Source organism: Poromitra crassiceps (genome assembly GCF_964638095.1).
Source record: "Poromitra crassiceps genome assembly, chromosome: 29".
Taxonomy (NCBI): domain Eukaryota; kingdom Metazoa; phylum Chordata; class Actinopteri; order Beryciformes; family Melamphaidae; genus Poromitra; species Poromitra crassiceps.
The window spans coordinates 17,688,851-17,712,905 of record NC_139641.1 but is presented as its reverse complement, the minus strand read 5'-3'; the positions used below and the strand labels follow the sequence as shown (position 1 = coordinate 17,712,905).

Here is a 24,055-nt window from a genome sequence, read left to right as displayed (position 1 = left end):
CTATTTGTATATGTTAAGGAGTCTCGTGGCCTGTGAGAAGAAACTGTCCCTCAAGCGATTTGTGCTTTTGATCTCATGTTAATCTCTCATTATTTCCTTATATGGCACAGATTATTTCAGCATAAGGATAGGTATCAGGTAATGAACATGGGTGTTATAACTACCAGTGGCGAACCGTCAGAGCCTTCTAGGTATTCACTAAATACCCAAGAAGAAAATAATTGAAAAGAAAATAATTTCCCCCTAATAAATTATTTGTATTTGTTATTTATTAGTTTTTATTCACTGAAATAACAGTAATATTGTCGCTAAATTGTTCAGATCTTGGACTCACTTTGTTTCAGCAAATATGGGGTTAATTATTTGGACCAGCCTCCACCGGCAAATGGTATTGATTGACAGCAACCCTTCGCGAAGACCGGCTCTAGTCATGACATGAATAACCAATCAGAATATCATTTAGTTGTGGCGTTAGCCAATCACAATTAGTTGAGTTGTGGGTGGGATATGTCGAGGGAATCGCGAATCCAAGCCAACGAGGAGACGAGAGACGGACGACAAGGAGGGAGGAGTTTATGATGATGTGGTTGTGACATGCATGGGGTTGTGATGAGGAAGGCCCGGTTCTGATAGGCACGGTTCGCCACTGGTAACTACTGTATAGTGTATGCAAGGTAGACGCCCTAAGAAAACAGCGTGTCTTCCAGCATTAGCATCTTAGCTCGTTAGCATCTCAGCTCGGTCCACTGTGGATTTCTCATTATCTGCAAGTCAGGAAGTGATGAAATTGAAGTATAGTAGCTTTTAATTCCAATATCTATTCAGCCCATGTTGATCTCTCAGTATTTGCTGTAATCTTTAGCCACGACTGGATGAGCTATCTCACATTCCACCAGCTACGGGTCTTACACCTCATCCACTCAGCCACTCATGATGTTGCTAGATTTATTTTATTTGCTATTCAGCCAGTGTGATCCATCGCACAAATAGATGATCTGTGACTGACTGCACCTGATCATAGCTGGTGTTGAAGTCAGAGATGTGTGTCTAAAGAGCTTGTTAGCTTATGGCTAGCTAGTTTTATAGGAGCAAAACAAAAATCACTATCCAAGAGGTCAATAAGAAAGAATGACAACACATCCCCTGAGTCCGGTGCATAGTGTTAAAATACATTATTCATATAGGTAGTTTAATGTGGTGTTGCACGTAAATGTACAACTCTGTTTTAAAAGGGTTTGCAGTATTATTTTTTATATTAATTTGTTGTTAAACACTAATTGTAGGGGGTCTACAAAGTCAGACTCCTCTTCCTTGTCACGCAGCAGTTGTGTTAAGTGTCGGTGTGGTTTTTTATCCTCACAGATATTCAATATTATCGATTGATTATCCATCCATTATCCCCATTATATATTGTCCTCATTGATTTGGTAATCAATCACCTGATTCCATGTACTGTATGATTGTTTTTTTTCTTTTCTTCTTCCAGTCATGTGATGTCATTCGTTCTCTTTTCATTTTTGCTTGATGTATTTGATGTATTTGACTTTGAAAACAGAAAAGCAAAATAGCAGCAACAGCAAAAAAAAGAAAAAGAAGAAGAATCAATATACACAAGTGAGTCAGGTGTGTTAATAAAGTCTATGGAGAGAGGAACAGTTGAAGAGTCCATCAGAGTCTTGTTGCCCTGGGCCGCTTGGCAGCTGTGCTTTTAGAAAACACTGCAGGATTTTAACTGCTGAGATCAGCCAGTTAATCTGTTCTTTTCTATAACTGTCTTAGAGCTCCAGCTCCAGCCTGACAGCTGTCTACTGCACGATATGAAATTCTGTGTGTGTGTGTGTGTGTGTGTGTGTGTGTGTGTGTGTGTGTGTGTGTGTGTGTGTGTGTGTGTGTGTGTGTGTGCGTGCGTGCGTCCGCCCTTCAGGTTCGCTTGCGACAGCCTGCAGAGATCCTGGCATCCCCATGAATGGCAGTCGCGTGGGGGAGGGGCGGGAGCCGGCTGATTCAGTCACCTTCTCCTGTGATGCAGGTTATGAACTGCAGGGGGAGAGCAGCATCACCTGCATCCAAGTGGAAAATAGATACTACTGGCAACCCAGCCCACCAAGCTGCATCGGTGAGAGAGAGAGAGAGAGAGATAGGGAGAGAGAAGGAGGGAGATATGGGGGATGAGAGTGACAGAGAGAGAGAGAGAGAGGGAGGGAGATATTGGGGATGAGAGTGACAGAGAGAGAGAGAGAGAGATAGAGAGAGAGAGAGGGAGGGAGATATTGGAGATGAGAGTGACAGAGAGAGAGAGAGAGAGAAGAGGAGGGAGATATTGGGGATGAGAGTGACAGAGAGAGAGAGAGAGAGAGGGAGGGAGATATTGGGGATGAGAGTGACAGAGAGAGATAGATAGAGAGGGAGGGAGATATTTGGGATGAGAGTGACAGAGAGAGAGAGAGAGAGAGAGAGGGAGATATTGGGGATGAGTGACAGAGAGAGAGATAGGGAGAAGAGGAGGGAGATATTGGAGATGAGAGTGACAGAGAGAGAGAGAGAGATGGCGAGCGGAAGAGAGAGGCAGGCAGAGAGTTTCTCTATTAACTGGCTGCAGCAGACACCATGATTCTCATGGATGTCTTATGTATGTGTGGGGTAAACAGAGCACTTCAGATGTCAGAGTCGTTGCCAACTCTGACTTGACCAAATCCACTTGTGTGGACAGTGGAGGGCTGAGCACCCCGAGGTCACACAACACATTGTCTCAGTGCAGCTTAACTACTAATTACCTAACAATATAATTAGAAATAATCACCCTAAGTAGTTCCCAAGAAACCTGCTTTAGACGTTCTTGAGTGCTGGCCAACTGCAGGATCACATGACTCAGCGTAATGAAATGACATAATTGTACATTTGACAACTTGATGTGATTATTATATATATATATTATATATATATCTATATATATATAGATATATATATAGGACGAATCAGCGTGACGTCACTTGCCACCCAGAAATGCGGAACCCCGTGGCAGTTAATAGTATGAGTTGTGCCAAACAAACGTTAATGTCTCAAAAGAGTTTGATCTATAATATATGCATGTCGTCTTAAGGTTGTGTGAACTGTCACAGTTTTTAAAATGTAAACAGAGTTAGCCGGCTAGAGTCAGACATTCAAGCCTCAAAGATCTTCAAGTGCTCAGTCCTTGCCTGCACAAGAATTCAGGACAGAATCCAGTTTGACCACAGGAGCTGGCAACAGCCCAAGCACATAAAGAATATACTTTAGAATCTCGGTAATTACTGTGTACAATTACTTCTAAATGTCCGTCTCTTTCATATTTCCCGTCTTTCTCTCTCAAGCTCCGTGTGGCGGGAATGTGACAGGATCTTCAGGATTCATCCTGTCTCCCAACTACCCACACCCCTACCCGCACAGCAAAGACTGTGACTGGCTGATTGCTGTCCACTCAGACTATGTCATTTCCTTGGCTTTCATCAGGTAATGTGTTCATGGGGATTCTCTCTTTTTTTTTCTATATATATTTTTTCCTGATTTTTTATCCCATTTTTATCCCCCATTAGTGCTAATTTTAATGTATTTATCCTGGTTGCTGCTCCACCCTCTGCCAATCTGTGGAGAGCTGAAACTGGCTCCATGCTTCCTCTGAGACATGGGCAGTTAGGCAGCCGCTTCTTTTCACCTGACAGGGGAAGCTTCACTGGTAGGACATAGCACGTGGGAGGATCACGCTATTCCAACCAGTTCCCCTCCCTCTGAACAGGCGCCCTTAACAACCAGAGGAGGCACCACATCAGCAACCAGGATATTGCATGTTTTGGTGAAGGGGTTCCTATATGAAGGAAACCCCCGGGAGGCACGGGGAGAACATGCAAACTCCACACAGAAAGGCCCTTTTGACGACCCCACCCAGGCGGTGGGCACGTGAGGACATGCGGACGGGCACGGACTCCTTCGGCGCTCACAGCGTCCCAGTTGGGAATCGAACCCAGGACCTTCTAGCTGTGAGGCGACAGCGCTTACCACTGTACCACCGTGCCCCGGCCCCCTCTCTTTGACGGAATGACTTGATGAATATTAATTCCATAGTCATTTCATGAAGGGGTGCAGGAACCAAGGTGAACGCGCTCTCCCTCTTCTGGAGGTGAAGGACATGAGCGTGTTTCTTTTCAGACTTTGTCCTTCAAAACAAACATCTAATCGAGTTAGCGAAATCCTACTTTCTCCCTTAGAAATGCAAAATAAAATTGGAGTTATGATTCTAAATTGGAGTTGCCTTGATCCAACTCAAATGCAATTATTTCCAAGCGATTTACATTTTTGTCATAAACCAAGCTCATTATTTTGAAAACAAACGCTCCTCTCACTGCGGCATGTGATTTGATATGCAGCGCAACAATATGAAACGATCTTTTCACACTGCATTGCCGCTGCCGCCTGGGAAGATTTTGTGCCACTGCAGTGTCACAACAATTTAGTCTCTTTCTCACCTCTTGGGGGAGATATCTTTTTTTCTATCTCTTTGTCTGGAGATTGCAAAGCAAATCGGCTGGGCATGAATCACTCCTAGCACCGCGGTGCACACGCACAATTTAAAACCCATAATGCAGTCTAAATCTACTCACACAATCTGTACAATCTGGTGCTTAAGACTTGGCAAAACTAATCACTGTTTGACTTCTCGTTTGTCTGCTTGTTTGCACTTGTCACAGCTTCAGCATTGAGCCCAACTATGATTTCTTGTATATCTACGATGGGCCAGACAGCAACACACATCTGATTGGCAGTTTTCAAGACAGCAAACTTCCCGACAAGATTGAGAGCACTTCCAACTTCATGTACTTGGCGTTCCGTAGCGACGGCTCTGTGAGCTACGCCGGCTTCCATATGGAATACAAAGGTACTGGGATTCTCTATGCATTTGCATAGAATATCATTATGCATGTTGGCAAATAAAGAGTTTACTTTTCTCATGTTGCAGCAGTGGGATTTAGTTGAATTAGCGAATAGGCTTTTTGATGTATGCCACACAGCTGCTTCCTCTGATGTGGATGCCAGATCAGAATCAGAATCACTTTTATTGCCACAGTATGCAAGTTACATATGAGGAATTTGTCTTAGTGTCTGTATGCAGCGTAGCGGTCACATCAATATACAGGGATAAGAAGTAGGAAGATAACTAAAGACAATCACAAAGTTGCAAGTGCAATCAAATCGAATCAAATTGAGTAAATATATACAATATGTACATGAGTGGTGAAGTGTTCTGTGGATGATAAATATGAATTTACGTTGGATTTACATGAGATTTACAGACTGAGTTAAATAGACGTTAAATAGGCAGTGGATTTACATGAATTTACAGTCGGAGTTAAATAAGAGTTTACATTGAATGTACGTGAAATTTACAGGCTAAGTTAAATAGGCATTAATGTGCAGGGAATTCACATGAATTTACAGTCCCAGTTAGACAGGCATTCAATTAGATACAGTATGAGTTCCAGTTTTATGGGGGGGGGGTTAAGTTGAGTTTAGGAGGAGGTAGTGAGTTTGTGAGTGGGGGGGGGTTGTTGGTGAGGTCCTTGGGGAGAATGCCCTCAGATTCACCCTAATCCATTTTCACCATTTTCACCAACACTGATATCTATGACTTTTTATGAACACAGCTTTGTTATATCAAAGCGACCTTTGTGTCCTAGACATATTTTTTAGATATTTCCACCTCATTAGAAACAAGTCTTTTTGGACAATTGTCTAAATGCTCTGTTGTTGTTTTTCGGCAGCAAAACTGCGGGAGGCGTGTTTTGATCCGGGGAACGTGATGAACGGCACTCGAATGGGCGCCGACTACAAGCTGGGATCTATGGTGACGTTCCACTGCGAGGCTGGCTACGTGCTGCAGGGATATTCCACTCTGACGTGTATCATGGGCAACAGCAAGAGACCTGAGTGGGACCGAGCCAAGCCCAGCTGTCAAGGTGAGATATGACGCTCGCTCTCTTCAGACAGTAGTTCAGCAGGAGACTCTTTACCACGTGAAGGTGAGATATGACGCTCACTCTCTTCAGACAGTAGTTCAGCAGGAGACTCTTTACCATGTGAAGGTGAGATATGATGCTCACTCTCTTCAGGCAGTAGTTCAGCAGGAGACTCTTTACCATGTGAAGGAGAGATATGACGCTCACTCTCTTCAGACAGTAGTTCAGCAGGAGACTCTTTACCACGTGAAGGAGAGATATGACGCTCGCTCTCTTCAGACAGTAGTTCAGCAGGAGACTCTTTACCATGTGAAGGAGAGATATGACGCTCGCTCTCTTCAGACAGTAGTTCAGCAGGAGACTCTTTACCACGTGAAGGAGAGATATGACGCTCGCTCTCTTCAGACAGTAGTTCAGCAGGAGACTCTTTACCACGTGAAGGTGAGATATGACGCTCACTCTCTTCAGGCAGTAGTTCAGCAGGAGACTCTTTACCACGTGAAGGTGAGATATGACGCTCACTCTCTTCAGACAGTAGTTCAGCAGGAGACTCTTTACCACGTGAAGGTGAGATATGACGCTCACTCTCTTCAGGCAGTAGTTCAGCAGGAGACTCTTTACCACGTGAAGGTGAGATATGACGCTCACTCTCTTCAGACAGTATAGTTCAGCAGGAGACTCTTTACCACGTGAAGGAGAGATATGATGCTCACTCTCTTCAGACAGTAGTTCAGCAGGAGACTCTTTACCACGTGAAGGTGAGATATGACGCTCGCTCTCTTCAGACAGTAGTTCAGCAGGAGACTCTTTACCACGTGAAGGTGAGATATGATGCTCACTCTCTTCAGACAGTAGTTCAGCAGGAGACTCTTTACCACGTGAAGGTGAGATATGACGCTCACTCTCTTCAGACAGTAGTTCAGCAGGAGACTCTTTACCACGTGAAGGTGAGATATGACGCTCACTCTCTTCAGGCAGTAGTTCAGCAGGAGACTCTTTACCACGTGAAGGTGAGATATGATGCTCACTCTCTTCAGACAGTAGTTCAGCAGGAGACTCTTTACCACGTGAAGGAGAGATATGACGCTCACTCTCTTCAGACAGTAGTTCAGCAGGAGACTCTTTACCACGTGAAGGAGAGATATGACGCTCACTCTCTTCAGACAGTAGTTCAGCAGGAGACTCTTTACCACGTGAAGGTGAGATATGACGCTCGCTCTCTTCAGACAGTAGTTCAGCAGGAGACTCTTTACCACGTGAAGGTGAGATATGACGCTCGCTCTCTTCAGACAGTAGTTCAGCAGGAGACTCTTTACCACGTGAAGGTGAGATATGACGCTCACGCTCTTCAGGCAGTAGTTCAGCAGGAGACTCTTTACCACGTGAAGGTGAGATATGACGCTCACGCTCTTCAGGCAGTAGTTCAGCAGGAGACTCTTTACCACGTGAAGGTGAGATATGACGCTCGCTCTCTTCAGACAGTAGTTCAGCAGGAGACTCTTTACCACGTGAAGGTGAGATATGACGCTCACTCTCTTCAGACAGTAGTTCAGCAGGAGACTCTTTACCACGTGAAGGAGAGATATGACGCTCGCTCTCTTCAGACAGTAGTTCAGCAGGAGACTCTTTACCACGTGAAGGAGAGATATGACGCTCACTCTCTTCAGGCAGTAGTTCAGCAGGAGACTCTTTACCACGTGAAGGAGAGATATGACGCTCACTCTCTTCAGACAGTAGTTCAGCAGGAGACTCTTTACCACGTGAAGGAGAGATATGACGCTCACTCTCTTCAGACAGTAGTTCAGCAGGAGACTCTTTACCATGTGAAGGTGAGATATGATGCTCACTCTCTTCAGACAGTAGTTCAGCAGGAGACTCTTTACCACATGAAGGAGAGATATGACGCTCGCTCTCTTCAGACAGTAGTTCAGCAGGAGACTCTTTACCACGTGAAGGAGAGATATGATGCTCACTCTCTTCAGACAGTAGTTCAGCAGGAGACTCTTTACCACGTGAAGGTGAGATATGACGCTCACTCTCTTCAGACAGTAGTTCAGCAGGAGACTCTTTACCACGTGAAGGAGAGATATGACGCTCACTCTCTTCAGACAGTAGTTCAGCAGGAGACTCTTTACCATGTGAAGGTGAGATATGATGCTCACTCTCTTCAGACAGTAGTTCAGCAGGAGACTCTTTACCATGTGAAGGTGAGATATGATGCTCACTCTCTTCAGACAGTAGTTCAGCAGGAGACTCTTTACCATGTGAAGGTGAGATATGCCGCTCACTCTCTTCAGGCAGTAGTTCAGCAGGAGACTCTTTACCACGTGAAGGTGAGATATGACGCTCGCTCTCTTCAGGCAGTAGTTCAGCAGGAGACTCTTTACCACGTGAAGGAGAGATATGACGCTCACTCTCTTCAGACAGTAGTTCAGCAGGAGACTCTTTACCACGTGAAGGTGAGATATGACGCTCGCTCTCTTCAGACAGTAGTTCAGCAGGAGACTCTTTACCATGTGAAGGTAAGATATGACGCTCACTCTCTTCAGGCAGTAGTTCAGCAGGAGACTCTTTACCACGTGAAGGTGAGATATGACGCTCGCTCTCTTCAGGCAGTAGTTCAGCAGGAGACTCTTTACCACGTGAAGGTGAGATATGACGCTCACTCTCTTCAGACAGTAGTTCAGCAGGAGACTCTTTACCACGTGAAGGTGAGATATGACGCTCACTCTCTTCAGACAGTAGTTCAGCAGGAGACTCTTTACCACATGAAGGTGAGATATGACGCTCACGCTCTTCAGACAGTAGTTCAGCAGGAGACTCTTTACCACGTGAAGGAGAGATATGACGCTCGCTCTCTTCAGACAGTAGTTCAGCAGGAGACTCTTTACCACGTGAAGGAGAGATATGACGCTCACTCTCTTCAGGCAGTAGTTCAGCAGGAGACTCTTTACCACGTGAAGGTGAGATATGACGCTCACGCTCTTCAGACAGTAGTTCAGCAGGAGACTCTTTACCACGTGAAGGAGAGATATGACGCTCACTCTCTTCAGGCAGTAGTTCAGCAGGAGACTCTTTACCACGTGAAGGTGAGATATGACGCTCACTCTCTTCAGACAGTAGTTCAGCAGGAGACTCTTTACCATGTGAAGGAGAGATATGACGCTCACTCTCTTCAGACAGTAGTTCAGCAGGAGAGTCTTTACCACGTGAAGGAGAGATATGACGCTCACTCTCTTCAGGCAGTAGTTCAGCAGGAGACTCTTTACCACGTGAAGGTGAGATATGACGCTCACGCTCTTCAGACAGTAGTTCAGCAGGAGACTCTACCACGTGAAGGAGAGATATGACGCTCACTCTCTTCAGGCAGTAGTTCAGCAGGAGACTCTTTACCACGTGAAGGTGAGATATGACGCTCGCTCTCTTCAGACAGTAGTTCAGCAGGAGACTCTTTACCACGTGAAGGTGAGATATGACGCTCACTCTCTTCAGGCAGTAGTTCAGCAGGAGACTCTTTACCACGTGAAGGTGAGATATGACGCTCACTCTCTTCAGGCAGTAGTTCAGCAGGAGAGTCTTTACCACGTGAAGGTGAGATATGACGCTCACTCTCTTCAGACAGTAGTTCAGCAGGAGACTCTTTACCACGTGAAGGTGAGATATGACGCTCACTCTCTTCAGGCAGTAGTTCAGCAGGAGACTCTTTACCACGTGAAGGTGAGATATGACGCTCACTCTCTTCAGACAGTAGTTCAGCAGGAGACTCTTTACCACGTGAAGGAAAGATATGACGCTCGCTCTGTTCAGGCAGTAGTTCAGCAGGAGACTCTTTACCATGTGAAGGTGAGATATGACGCTCACTCTCTTCAGGCAGTAGTTCAGCAGGAGACTCTTTACCACGTGAAGGAGAGATATGACGCTCGCTCTCTTCAGGCAGTAGTTCAGCAGGAGACTCTTTACCATGTGAAGGTGAGATATGACGCTCACTCTCTTCAGGCAGTAGTTCAGCAGGAGACTCTTTACCATGTGAAGGTGAGATATGACGCTCACTCTCTTCAGGCAGTAGTTCAGCAGGAGACTCTTTACCACGTGAAGGAGAGATATGACGCTCACTCTCTTCAGACAGTAGTTCAGCAGGAGACTCTTTACCACGTGAAGGTGAGATATGACGCTCACTCTCTTCAGACAGTAGTTCAGCAGGAGACTCTTTACCACGTGAAGGTGAGATATGACGCTCACTCTCTTCAGACAGTAGTTCAGCAGGAGACTCTTTACCACGTGAAGGTGAGATATGACGCTCGCTCTCTTCAGACAGTAGTTCAGCAGGAGACTCTTTACCACGTGAAGGAGAGATATGACGCTCGCTCTGTTCAGGCAGTAGTTCAGCAGGAGACTCTTTACCACGTGAAGGTGAGATATGACGCTCACTCTCTTCAGACAGTAGTTCAGCAGGAGACTCTTTACCACGTGAAGGTGAGATATGACGCTCACTCTCTTCAGGCAGTAGTTCAGCAGGAGACTCTTTACCACGTGAAGGTGAGATATGACGCTCACTCTCTTCAGGCAGTAGTTCAGCAGGAGACTCTTTACCACGTGAAGGTGAGATATGACGCTCACTCTCTTCAGACAGTAGTTCAGCAGGAGACTCTTTACCACGTGAAGGAGAGATATGACGCTCGCTCTGTTCAGGCAGTAGTTCAGGAGGAGACTCTTTACCACGTGAAGGTGAGATATGACGCTCACTCTCTTCAGACAGTAGTTCAGCAGGAGACTCTTTACCATGTGAAGGTGAGATATGACGCTCACTCTCTTCAGGCAGTAGTTCAGCAGGAGACTCTTTACCACGTGAAGGTGAGATATGACGCTCACTCTCTTCAGACAGTAGTTCAGCAGGAGACTCTTTACCACGTGAAGGAGAGATATGACGCTCACTCTCTTCAGGCAGTAGTTCAGCAGGAGACTCTTTACCACGTGAAGGTGAGATATGACGCTCACTCTCTTCAGACAGTAGTTCAGCAGGAGACTCTTTACCACGTGAAGGAGAGATATGACGCTCACTCTCTTCAGACAGTAGTTCAGCAGGAGACTCTTTACCATGTGAAGGTGAGATATGACGCTCACTCTCTTCAGGCAGTAGTTCAGCAGGAGACTCTTTACCACGTGAAGGTGAGATATGACGCTCACTCTCTTCAGGCAGTAGTTCAGCAGGAGACTCTTTACCACGTGAAGGTGAGATATGACGCTCACTCTCTTCAGACAGTAGTTCAGCAGGAGACTCTTTACCACGTGAAGGAGAGATATGACGCTCACTCTCTTCAGGCAGTAGTTCAGCAGGAGACTCTTTACCACGTGAAGGAGAGATATGACGCTCACTCTCTTCAGACAGTAGTTCAGCAGGAGACTCTTTACCACGTGAAGGAGAGATATGACGCTCACTCTCTTCAGACAGTAGTTCAGCAGGAGACTCTTTACCATGTGAAGGAGAGATATGACGCTCACTCTCTTCAGGCAGTAGTTCAGCAGGAGACTCTTTACCACGTGAAGGTGAGATATGACGCTCACTCTCTTCATGCAGTAGTTCAGCAGGAGACTCTTTACCACGTGAAGGTGAGATATGACGCTCACTCTCTTCAGGCAGTAGTTCAGCAGGAGACTCTTTACCACGTGGAACATCTGTTCACTAAACAGGATGTCAAAAACATTTAGAGGCACTGGCCTTGTGGGACCATCTTTTCATGATCTGTATTAACCCATATTCATATTCATATTCACCCATATTGTCGAGGGGAAAACAACTTTGCATAAGCATGGTCTGAAAAGGTACAAATCCATGTTGTCAAGAACCCTTTATAACTATAGTGTATATATCAAAGATGTGGCACAACTGGTCACATAACCAATTAAATAAATCAATTAAATATGAATAATGTCCCTGTTCAAGGGGAATAATACATGCAAATGCAGTGCATGAACTAGGATTGTGCAGAGGTGTCTGTGGAGGTGTCCCAGTGCATCCTAGGATGTATCTTAGAATGAAAAGATGCTTGGTTTTCAGGAGTGAAATTGCAATATTTATACAGTATGTTGGGGGGTTCTTGAGCGGGGATTTTTATTTTTCACTTGCTGTAGTTGTACGCGTTGTACTTGTATGTATGGAGTAACCATCCTCTCCTTTACTGCAAGCTGTTGCTGTCCTCTGAATGAACTCTGTCCATAATACAGAGTTCAATGTGCATTGTTGTCTACTAGGAAACCGAGAAATAAAAGATTTATGAAAGTATGTACTTAATACATGGCCAAGTTAACAAGAATACTGATTTTTAATAATGGTGCAATGCTTTAGTAAGCCAACAGGATGATGTTGGCAGTTTATAGATTTGCAAATATATGGTCCAGTGCAAAGAGCATAATGCCCAAGATGTGCTCATGTGTACTGTTTGTTTGTTGGCATTCACAGTAGAGGTCTGTAACCTGAAGGGGCCCGGAGGCGGGGTCAGAGGTCAGAGGTCAGGCTCGTCTGTGTGTTTTTTCATACATGGAGAAAAGCTCCAAGATTCTGCTCCTCACTTTCTCCTGAAGCTCTGGGCAAACTGAAAGGTGCTGAAAGACACATGCAGTAGCAGGAGCATGAGCTTTTTTCATTTGTGTTTTACTACTTAATTTTCTGTTGGACAAATGATGAAGGCGAAATCAAGTCCTTTATAAATGTTGAAGTACAAGTATAAGTACAAATATCTGCCGTATCTGACCAGCAAAATGAAAAATACTCTTTATTAATGCCCATTTTTCATTTGTGGATTCTGATGTGGATTTTTTTATTTCTCTTTCTGAAGAGAAAATAGAATGACGAAAAATGACTTAAATAGGTACGTTTTGATTTTGTGTTTCGGGATGGGTTTGGGCTTCAAAGGTTGCATTGCAGCCAGGCTTTAGCCCGTGTTCACACCTTCTCTTTTCCTCTCAGCGCCTCCTCGGCGTGCCATGAACCCGCCCACAACTTCCCATTGACTTAATGCCTGCTGGCAGCTTCAAGCTTCACGTGTCACGCTTGGAAAATAGGATTGAATCCTGAATGATCGCTTGAGCCAGCCGTGAGCGTGGCTTCAGCGTGACACGCGAGCGGGTGGTGTGACTGTGAAACGGCCTCGCCTGTTAACATAACAAGGACGCCTTAATGAAAGTTGTGGGTTCAGCGTAGGTTGAGCTTAGCGTTGCTTCGGCGTATGTTGTGAACGGGGGCTTAGTTTGGGGTGGGGCCTGGCCTGTACGTCACGCGGGCTCGAGCTTCATCTCCAGGCCCGTGCAGACCTCTACTTCACAGCAAGCTCCCCGGCACAGGCTTTTCACAGAGCTGTTGGCTATCTTTGTGATCACAGTGTCAAGGAGAAAAGCAACTGAAGCTATGAAGAGTCTCAAGATAACAACCTAATTTTTTTATACTCCGTCTGTGCTTTGCTAAGGGGCATATCAGCAACTCTCACTCCAAGATTACATTTGAACTGGTGACCTGATCATCTCAAGGCTAAATCAAGTAGCGGCTACAGCTGCCCCAGCACTCTTCAGGTTATTTAACATTACTTTAATGTACTTAGCTTAGCAGTCTACCCTAAACAAGCAAAACATGGAATTATTGGTTAGAATGTCAGGTTCGTAAAAAAGAATTCTAATTTCTGTTTTTGCTGTTAAAAGCCTCATGTCATGTTTGTGTGCACAAGAGCAACCACCTTGTAATACCTGGACATGCTGAACATTGCATATAGGTATGAAATATCAATAGGTATGTACCATTGTAACCCTTTGGTCATGGTTTGGTTTGTCCTGTTGGACTGTGTTCCATTGAATCCAATATCTGTCCACCTATCTGTTGTCAAAAAGGCCCAACAGCGACTACACGGACTCAGGCGCCTAAAGAAATTTGGGCTAAGGCCAGAAATCCTTAGGGACTTCTACAGAGGCACCATTGAAAGCCTGCTGACTGGCTGCTTCACCACCTGGTACGGGAACTGTACCACCATGGACCGCAGGGCGCTACGAAGAGGGAGACGCGCAGCCCAGCACGTAACAGGATGTGAGCTGCCAGAACTGCAGGAACTATATAACCAGCGGTGCCTCAGGAGGTCCCTGAAGATCATCAAAGACACAAACCATCCCCACAACAGCCTGTTCTCCCTGTTACCCTCAGGGAGGAGATACAGGGTCCCAAAAGCATGCACAAATCGCTTGAGGGACAGTTTCTTCCCGCAGGCCACGAGACTCCTTAACATACACAAATAGTGTAGTAGCTGTACTGTACCGCACTGTAGATGCTACCATTATGTATGTCTAATGTTTAATTGTATGTTTAATTAGGTATATGCTATTTGCACCTGTACGTCGAATTTAAAATGTTTAAGTACGTCCAAAGTATACACATGACATGTGCACCTATGTGCAGTGAATATGCCACTGTCTCTGACTTGTCTTATCACTCTACTGCCTTATTGCTTATTGTGTCTCTTGTTGTTTTTGCACTCATATGCCCTGTTATATTTGTACTATGTTGTAAATGGGGGTTCACAGCACAAGAATTTCACACGTGATACTTGTACTACGGAGTGACAATAAAAATCTTGAATCTTGAATCTTGAATCTACATTGGAAGAGAATTGAATCTCAAATATTGATCCTTCTATGTGCGGTGAGCCCCATTAGTCCCCATGCCTGTCCATTAGTCCCCATGCCTGTCCATTAGTCCCCATGCCTGTCCATTAGTCCGCATGCCTGTCCATTAGTCCCCATGCCTGTTCATTAGTCCCCATGCCTGTTCATTAGTCCCCATGCCTGTCCATTAGTCCCCATGCCTGTTCATTAGTCCCCATGCCTGTTCATTAGTCCCCATGCCTGTTCATTAGTCCCCATGCCTGTCCATTAGTCCCCACCATGCCTGTTCATTAGTCCCCATGCCTGTCCATTAGTCCCCATGCCTGTTCATTAGTCCCCATGCCTGTTCATTAGTCCCCATGCCTGTTCATTAGTCCCCATGCCTGCTAATTAGTCCCCATGCCTGTTCATTAGTCCCCATGCCTGTTCATTAGTCCCCATGCCTGTCCAACTGCAGCGCTGGGTCAATATAATAGCCTTCCAATCCAATCAGTTCAAAAATACAACACTGCAACACATGTATTTCTTTAATGATAGAGCATTCTGTTTATTACTTGGACTGGATATTAACATTTCCTGCGACAAAATCAACATCTTGAATTGTCCTGAACCACATGCATTATCTCAGAATGATGTCACAATTCTGTATGTATCAATTATTCAAGTAGTCAAATGTACAGGTGTGAACAATAAACTCTGCTTTCTTTCTGGCATTTATATTACTAGGCATCTCGCGTGCTACACGCGCTTGATTCCTAGGCTCGCTCGTGGCGCTGGCTTGCTAGCTCAGCCGCTGCGTGGCCTTCGCCCGCTCTGCAGCTCGCCCACTGTGTGGTCACATTTGCTCTTATGACATCACTGATGACCACTGAGTGTCGCAGTGGTCCTGGAGCTATCTAATCTATCTATAACACAGTGTGCCCCCTCCTCACAACACATACACTCAACTTCCTTAACTACAGCTGCACTCACCTGCTACAGCACAGTGTGCCCCCTCCTCCCAGCACATACACTCAACTTCCTTAACTACAGCTGCACTCACCTGCTACAGCACAGTGTGCCCCCTCCTCCCAGCACATACACTCCATTTCCTTAAAGAAACACCCCACCGATTTTCAATGGTGAATTATTTTGCACATAATCTCACACACATCCGAAAAATGTCAACAGTTTTGCAGACATTCATTTAGTTTGACAGTTATTGAGAGATGGCTTGAGTTAAGCTGTGGACCAGTGATGCCATTCATGCATAAATTACATCACTGGTCCACAACTTAATTGAAATCAACTCTCAATAACTGTCAAACTAAATGAATGCCTGCAAAACTGTTAACATTTTTCGGATATGTGTGAGATTATGTGCAAAATAATTCACCATTAAAAATCGGCGGAGTGTTCCTTTAACTACTGCTGCACTCACCTGCTACAGCACAGTGTGCCCCCTCCTCACAGCACATACACTCAACTTCCTTAACTACCGCTGCACTCTCTCGCTCCTGTTCTGTTTGATGAATTATTTTGCATTGAACCCCCCCACCTGTGCGGTCAGAACGTATGTTTGATTACACGCCTCACGCTGCCTCACGCACATCCAACAACCAAACCTGGACTAATTGCTGATCCATCGTTCTGCACTAGCGCCTCTGCCTGCTTCTGCCCCCACTCTGCCGTGCCGCTCAGCGGGCACAGCGGGGACATGTGCATTGTGTCTCAGCAGCACAGCGGGGACATGTGCATTGTGTCTCAGCAGCACAGTGGGGACATGTGCATTGTGTCTCAGCAGCACAGTGGGGACATGTGCATTGTGTCTCAGCAGCACAGTGGGGACATGTGCATTGTGTCTCAGCAGCACAGCGGGGACATGTGCATTGTGTCTCAGCAGCACAGCGGGGACATGTGCATTGTGTCTCAGCAGCACAGCGGGGACATGTGCATTGTGTCTCAGCAGCACAGCGGGGACATGTGCATTGTGTCTCAGCAGCACAGCGGGGACATGTGCATTGTGTCTCAGCAGCACAGCGGGGACATGTGCATTGTGTCGGCCACATGGGGCTCAGGAGCAGCTGGTGACAGCTTCCCTCCGACAAGAGTGTGTTTGTTTACAATGGAGGCTGCTGCACCTGCTGGCTCAGTCCGTGAGGTCTGAGGCAACTGCATTAGTGGGCCTCTTTGGCGAATTAGCGAGATCATTAACGGCTTAAGATAGGACGGCGAGATATGACGCAGGTGCAGGACAGACAGACCGCACTTGCTATTAATGGACCCAGTGGCCAATTTGAATCATTATCAACACTGTGATGATGTCGCAAAGGAAAAGTTTAGGAGATAAAAGTATGCAAGGGTACGGAGGAAAGTTGAATGAGTTTTGTGTGGAGCTGCTATGGCCTCCGTGTAGAATGGTTGCTTTGGCAACACAGGCTTTCACAGAAAACAAAAGAAAGAACTAATAGTCTGCTGTTGAGAGGTTGGAAGTAGAGTGCAGCATTGTTATGCATGTTGCCTTAAAATAGTCTTCCCTATTATTATTGAAAATAAATTTTCTTACACTGAACTCTCTCTCTTATTATGGAGGGGCCATCTCCTGATTGGATGCCTGTTGTAGTGGAAATTGTTGAATCTCCCAAAAGTGCTGCTTGTTCTCCATGTATTTCATAAGAACTTATTTAAATTGCAGGCCTGTGGAAATTGACTTGTTGATTGTTTTACTTTGTCTCAAGGCAGAAAGTACTTTTCCTCCCTGGTTGCTTTTGCTCCCTGTAGAATTGTAACCCCGTGAACACAACTCACACTTTTCTTTGTCTTTCTACTGTATGTCTCACTTTCATTTTGAAAATGAAAGTGCACTATATGTACTGTATAGATGCCTAGTCTCACAGTAGCCAGCCGTAGATCTAAGTCTGGTGCACAACACTTGATAAGTGGTTAAAGACCGCCCTTAAGACAAAAAAACAAATGCGTGACAGGCATATGAATTGACCAACCACGGACCTCTTTATTTGAGTGACGCAACTCGTGGGCGGTATATTTTGAACGATGTACACATGGAGACGGACATCCGCCATGATACTATAGGTTGAGCAGGGCTCGACGTTAACTTTTAAAAGTGGTTGCCGGAGGGGCAACCTGGCAAGAGCTTTTGGTTGCCCGAATAAAAATATGGTTGCCCAATTTTAGTCGCTTTATATTTTGAGTAATTAAGATACTATGCAGTCATAAGCCGGCTTAATAATGACGATGTGACAGAAAAGTAAGTATAATAATCTATAGTATAGTATAATAGGCCTATTCAGTGTGCGCACCGGGTGTAGTAGTAGTAATAATGATAATAATAATAATAATAAATTTGTGTCATTTCGTTTTCTAAACAAATCTTATTTTTTGTTTTTATAATGCATTTGCACTGAAAGGATTTAACTAATATTTGTGAACTTTCATTTTCATATATTTTTCAACAGTTATTGTTCATATTGTGCTTAATTTATTAATTAAAAGCGTTATTGATAATTAAGTAGCCTACCCTCCTCCAGGCCCGGCTCCAGACCCAAGTTACAGAGGGGGCCTGCCCCTAGCTTGGGGGGGCCAAGCTACCCAAGGGGGGTCCGGGGGGATTCTCCCCCGGAAGAAGATTTTGTACATTTTAAAGTAAAATTCGTCAACCTGGTGCATTTGAGAGCAAAATGAAGAGGCTAAATCTGTGAAGAACTACACACATCTCTAATGTGTTGTGACTTTACAAATAATTAGGCCTAAACAATTAATATTAAGTGTATTTACACATTGTGCACAAATTGCATTCATTGTGACAAATTTACAATAGTTAATATCCAGCCAGAATCATTGCAAATGGATGTTCAAAGTAACAGTTAGCAATAGCATTGAGTTAATCAATGCCTAATGACAGCCAGATTCCATGTTAAACTTTAAAACAGAAAAACGTTTTTAGCAACAAAAAAAAAAAAAAAAAAAAAAAAAAAATTGAATGGGGGGGCCAGTTTGTTAAATGGGGGGGCCCGGCCCGGTCAGGCCCGGCCCGGTCAGGCCCGCCCCTAACGCCGGGCCTGCCCTCCTCATGTTCATTCAGGGATACTTTGATGACAGTGGTTTGGGGCCCCCACTCTGATGTTGCATAGGGCCCCAAAAGGCCCAGAAGCGGCCCTGCAATCCCTCTCTCTCTCACCCCGTATGAGAGGCTGACAGGCCAGGGATGCAAATCATTTCTCAGCACATATACGCGGTGGTAAAACGTTTTTGAAGGATGTCCTGGTCGAGGTGTATGTTGTAGGCTTGTTGTAGGCTACATGCTTTGCAGTATAGCGTTATGCTGGAATTATGCTTGAAGTTTGGGCTGTCGCACGGAAATGAGAGACACTGAATCTTGACGAGGAAACGTGTGGAGCGTTTATACACTGTGTGTGGGTTTCTGCTCGCGGAAGTGAGCTGGAGTCTTGAAAACTCCACTTTGTCCGCCCAGCCGCGTCCACGTAGTTACACAATTCGGGGTGTGCACAGCCAGGCGAAAACCGTCTGCACAGCAGCCTTGTGGAGGGGCGCGTCTGCTGATTTAACTAACTTTTCCGTGTGGACACTCGCCGATGCGGGAAGCATATGAGACCTAAGCGCTTGTTGTAGGCTACATGCTTTGCAGTATAGCATTCGTTTTCCGTCCCGTTCAAAGACGCACGGGTATTTCACCTCAATGACAATTTCCTTGTCCTTTGTTTCTGTGCGGGGCTGCGGGCGGACGAGGTTCTTCTTGCGTCTTGCAGCCGCTGTGATTGTGTGCGAGCAGCCCCACCTGTCCCAGTCAGTACTCGTTAAACATACCGCACGTGCAGCATGCATCACGTAGGTTCCGACTGGTAATTAGTAACATCGTTTCGATTGTAACAGCAATAAAATGTCACATATATGTCACTCACAACAAGTATTAAAACATTTATTTGGTGTATATTTTGCTGTTTGCTGCTGTACATATTTTGTTGCATGTTAAATCGTGGTTGCCCCTGGGGCAACCAAAGACCGAGAAATGGTTGCCCCATGTTTTTTTTGGTTGCCCGGGGCAACCGGGCAGCCGTTAATGTCGAGCCCTGTTGAGGCCACGTCTCGTCATAGACGCTGGTTTAGCTGGCTCAGCCTGGCTGGGGGCGTGGTCAGGGTGGGGTAAATACCCCCATTCTATCCATTCAGCAAAGTTAGAATTTAGCTGATAGCCCAGCCCAGGCAGACACGATCAGGGATTTAACCACCACAGTGAACGCACATCTGAGCAGACGTCTTGTGTTCTGCTCTAGAACCCCCAAACCTGTAGTTTAGAGCCGCAGCACCGTCTTTTGGTGAGTCAGCCCATGAGATATATGGGCGGTTTTACCCCACTCGCGTGCCAGCCGTTTAACATTTTGTGGGCGTTCCCAGACATGCGGACTGTCTCTATTGGAGCCACGTGATTTCCTCTGGAGAAACCCACAAATGCTGACGTAAGTCGTTGGGTCTGACCACATGAGACTGGCTGCAGCCTGGATCACCTCCGAAACCTTCAAATAGGCGGGGCCTCACCTCCAAATGGGCGTGACCTCCATGTAGTAGTTTCCGCCCACCAACTCCAGTAAGAAATCTCCTGCATGCTCCTACCCATCATCTATTTACAGCAGCAGTTCAGTGAGAAGTCTTCTGCATGCCTAGTCTCCCCATCATCTATTTACAGCAGCAGTTCCCAACCGCTTCTGACTCATGGCCCACTTGAACATCTCAAAAATGTCTGCGACCCACATCCGACCAGAAACAGTACAGATGACCCACATCCGACCAGAAACAGTACAGATGACCCACATCCGACCAGAAACAGTACGGATGCCAATGCCTTCTCAGAGCACTTTTAGAGCACGCTAAAAGGAGCTGTCCTTCAGCACCACACAGAAATCAGAAGCTAACAATGAGGGACTGTCAATAGGCAATAGGCTTAATGAATAATTGATTACAAAATATATATATATATATATCATTCGACAATGGAGAAATGCATTTCTCATCGATCGGGGGGGGGGGGGGGGGGGGGGGCAGCTGCACTTTTTTAAATAGCTGTAAATAATTGGTGCTTATTTTTATTTTTTTGCTTAAATTTTACTTCAATTTCTGTCTTTCATACATCCTTAATACAACATTATACGCTTTATTGATTGTCAGAAATAAGCCTGTCTAGTGTCTCAAATCAAAATGAACATTGATCATCACTAACATTCATCTGGATCTGCAGTGCCACATCAGACAGAGGGACATTCACCTTGTTGCCGCTGGCTCTTTAAGGCAGAGAGTAATGGACCTCGTGAGTTGCCGTAGTTTCATGTCAACAGTTCACAGCTGCCTGGGAGAACAAGAAACTTTCCTTTCCAGTGAAAATTGTATCGCCAGAATTTACTAAAGTAGCGCGCGTCGAGTAACTCGCAAATGCGCAGAAATAAGGGCCGAACTTGCGGCAACGTGATGGACAAAAGAAGCGCAAATGTCTCCAGTAGAGCAGGAAATGTTGGTGCAGAGAGAAAAGCTCAAACAGCTGCTGGAAGAGATATTTTACCCGCCCGTAAAAAGAAAGTAAGCTCACCGGAGCCGGTATAGTTGCCATTCTGTGCGCAAAATGAGTGTGGAAAAAAAGAGAGGAAAATCTCTGTTTATTGAATAAACTACAACGCAGTGGGTGCCAGGGCTTCTAGGTTTTGGTTGGCTTTGATAGCTCGTTTAGCTCAAATGCTAACGTAGTAATGTTGACAATGGAGTTCATAGGAGCGGCGCAAGGCTCTGGCATGGACTTCTAATGGGTAACTACTAGCTTTAACTGTTGGGTTTATCGTTGTTATGGAGTCTTGTCAGTGATTTACAACTATAGAGCAGTGTAGTCTATGGCACGTTGGAAAATGTGCACCAGTCTGTGATTCATTCATTCATACTGTGAGCTGCTATGCTTTTCTTGATGGCTATTTCTTGTTTTATCCTTATTGATATGTAAGCTGCTACCTTGTGTTGATTTGTTAGTGGCTGACACATCCTAATTTCTGTGTGTGTGTGTGTGTGTGTGTGTGTGTGTGTGTGTGTGTGTGTGAGAGAGAGATAAATTCAATCAATAGACAATAACACTGGTGTGTTTAAAATTAGATATTCCTCCAAATATGGCTAAAAAAGATCCAGCAAAAAAGTAAAGGCAAATTTTAAGGCAAAATTAGGCAAAAAAAAAGGCAAAGTAAAGGCCACCGGGGTCTGACCCAGATTTGTGAGAGTGGCTTACCGCCCTATTGGCTGCCCCGGTCGCTGCTCCACCCTCTGCCGATCTGGGGAGAGCCAAGACTAGCACCATGCTTCCTCCGACACGTGCACAGTTGCCAGCCGCTTCTTCTGCCAGCCGTCAGTCTCTGTTGCGGTGGTCGTCAGCCCTCCCATTTGGAGGTATAAACCTCCTGCAGTATTTGGAGGTATAAGCACCTCCTGCAGTATTTGGAGGTATAAGCACCTCCTGCAGTATTTGGAGGTATAAGCACCTCCTGCAGTATTTGGAGGTATAAGCACCTCCTGCAGTATTTGGAGGTATAAGCACCTCCTGCAGTATTTGGAGGCAAGCACCTCCTGCAGTATTTGGAGGTAAGCACCTCCTGCAGTATTTGGAGGTATAAGCACCTCCTGCAGTATTTGGAGGTAAGCACCTGCTGCAGTATTTGGAGGTATAAGCACCTCCTGCAGTATTTGGAGGTATAAGCACCTCCTGCAGTATTTGGAGGTATAAGCACCTCCTGCAGTATTTGGAGGTAAGCACCTCCTGCAGTATTTGGAGGTATAAGCACCTCCTGCAGTATTTGGAGGTATAAGCACCTCCTGCAGTATTTGGAGGTATAAGCACCTCCTGCAGTATTTGGAGGTATAAGCACCTCCTGCAGTATTTGGAGGTATACGCACCTCCTGCAGTATTTGGAGGTATAAGCACCTCCTGCAGTATTTGGAGGTATAAGCACCTCCTGCAGTATTTGGAGGTATACGCACCTCCTGCAGTATTTGGAGGTATAAGCACCTCCTGCAGTATTTGGAGGTATACGCACCTCCTGCAGTATTTGGAGGTATAAGCACCTCCTGCAGTATTTGGAGGCAAGCACCTCCTGCAGTATTTGGAGGTATAAGCACCTCCTGCAGTATTTGGAGGTAAGCACCTCCTGCAGTATTTGGAGGTACTCCTTGAGGGCTGCAGATACTGTTGAGTAGTACTCTGAAAAGGTCCCAAATGTGTCTCTCAAACGTCAAACTTTTTTGGCAGGCTGGCCAAAATTGCATTTGTCAGCAGTTAGGAAGTTCAAAGGTGACTTTTTTCCATCTTATTTCCTAGTATGAACTGCTTACCTGTGCACTTGTGCCAGTTACAATGGATCTGCTGATTGTATTCTATTTCCTCATTTCTCCAGGTATTGTAGCCTGCTTGTTTCACAGTTGTAAACTGTGTTTGTGTGTTTTCTCCCCCTCCTGTGGCCACAGCTCCATGTAAACTGTGTTTGTGTGTTTTCTCCCCCTCCTGTGGCCACAGCTCCATGCGGAGGTCACTCCACAGGATCAGAGGGGACCGTGCTGTCCCCAAACTACCCACATAATTACACCAGAGGACAGAGCTGTATCTACGACATCTTTGTCCCTGGGGACTTTGGTAAGCATTTTAATTATGTCCACCGTGTTGCAGAGAAAGATTACGTGTGGTCTATTTTCAGCTGCTGTGTATATATAGTATATAGTATATATATATAATAGACATGTTCAACTTAACAACATAAATATTCTAAATGTGTATATATAGTATATAGTATATATATATAATAGACATGTTCAACTTAACAACATAAATATTCTAAATGTGTATATATAGTATATATATATATATATAATAGACATGTTCAACTTAACAACATAAATATTCTAAATGTGTATATATAGTATATATATATATATATAATAGACATGTTCAACTGAACAACATAAATATTCTAAATGTGTATATATAGTATATATATATATATATAATAGACACGTTCAACTTAACAACATAAATATTCTAAATGTGTATATATAGTATATATATATATATATAATAGACACGTTCAACTTAACAACATAAATATTCTAAATGTGTATATATAGTATATAGTATATATATATAATAGACATGTTCAACTTAACAACATAAATATTCTAAATGTGTATATATAGTATATATATATATATATAATAGACACGTTCAACTTAACAACATAAATATTCTAAATGTGTATATATAGTATATAGTATATATATATAATAGACATGTTCAACTGAACAACATAAATATTCTAAATGTGTATATATAGTATATATATATATATATAATAGACACGTTCAACTTAACAACATAAATATTCTAAATGTGTATATAT

The 24,055-nt window shown here is 44.7% G+C and overlaps 1 protein-coding gene across 1 annotated transcript in view; it reads left to right on the top strand.

Annotated features, from left to right (window-relative positions):
• LOC310800114 (CUB and sushi domain-containing protein 3-like) overlaps positions 1 to 24,055 on the top strand; it is a gene marked incomplete at both ends in the record, with an annotated part of 662,783 nt that overhangs the window by 392,593 nt on the left and 246,135 nt on the right. Inside the window, 5 exons of the mRNA XM_083662685.1 lie at positions 1,925 to 2,116; positions 3,351 to 3,489; positions 4,722 to 4,909; positions 5,793 to 5,987; positions 23,179 to 23,295. Of these exons, the coding sequence (XP_083518811.1) occupies positions 1,925 to 2,116; positions 3,351 to 3,489; positions 4,722 to 4,909; positions 5,793 to 5,987; positions 23,179 to 23,295 (831 nt within the window). The remainder of the gene's footprint in view (positions 1 to 1,924; positions 2,117 to 3,350; positions 3,490 to 4,721; positions 4,910 to 5,792; positions 5,988 to 23,178; positions 23,296 to 24,055) is intronic.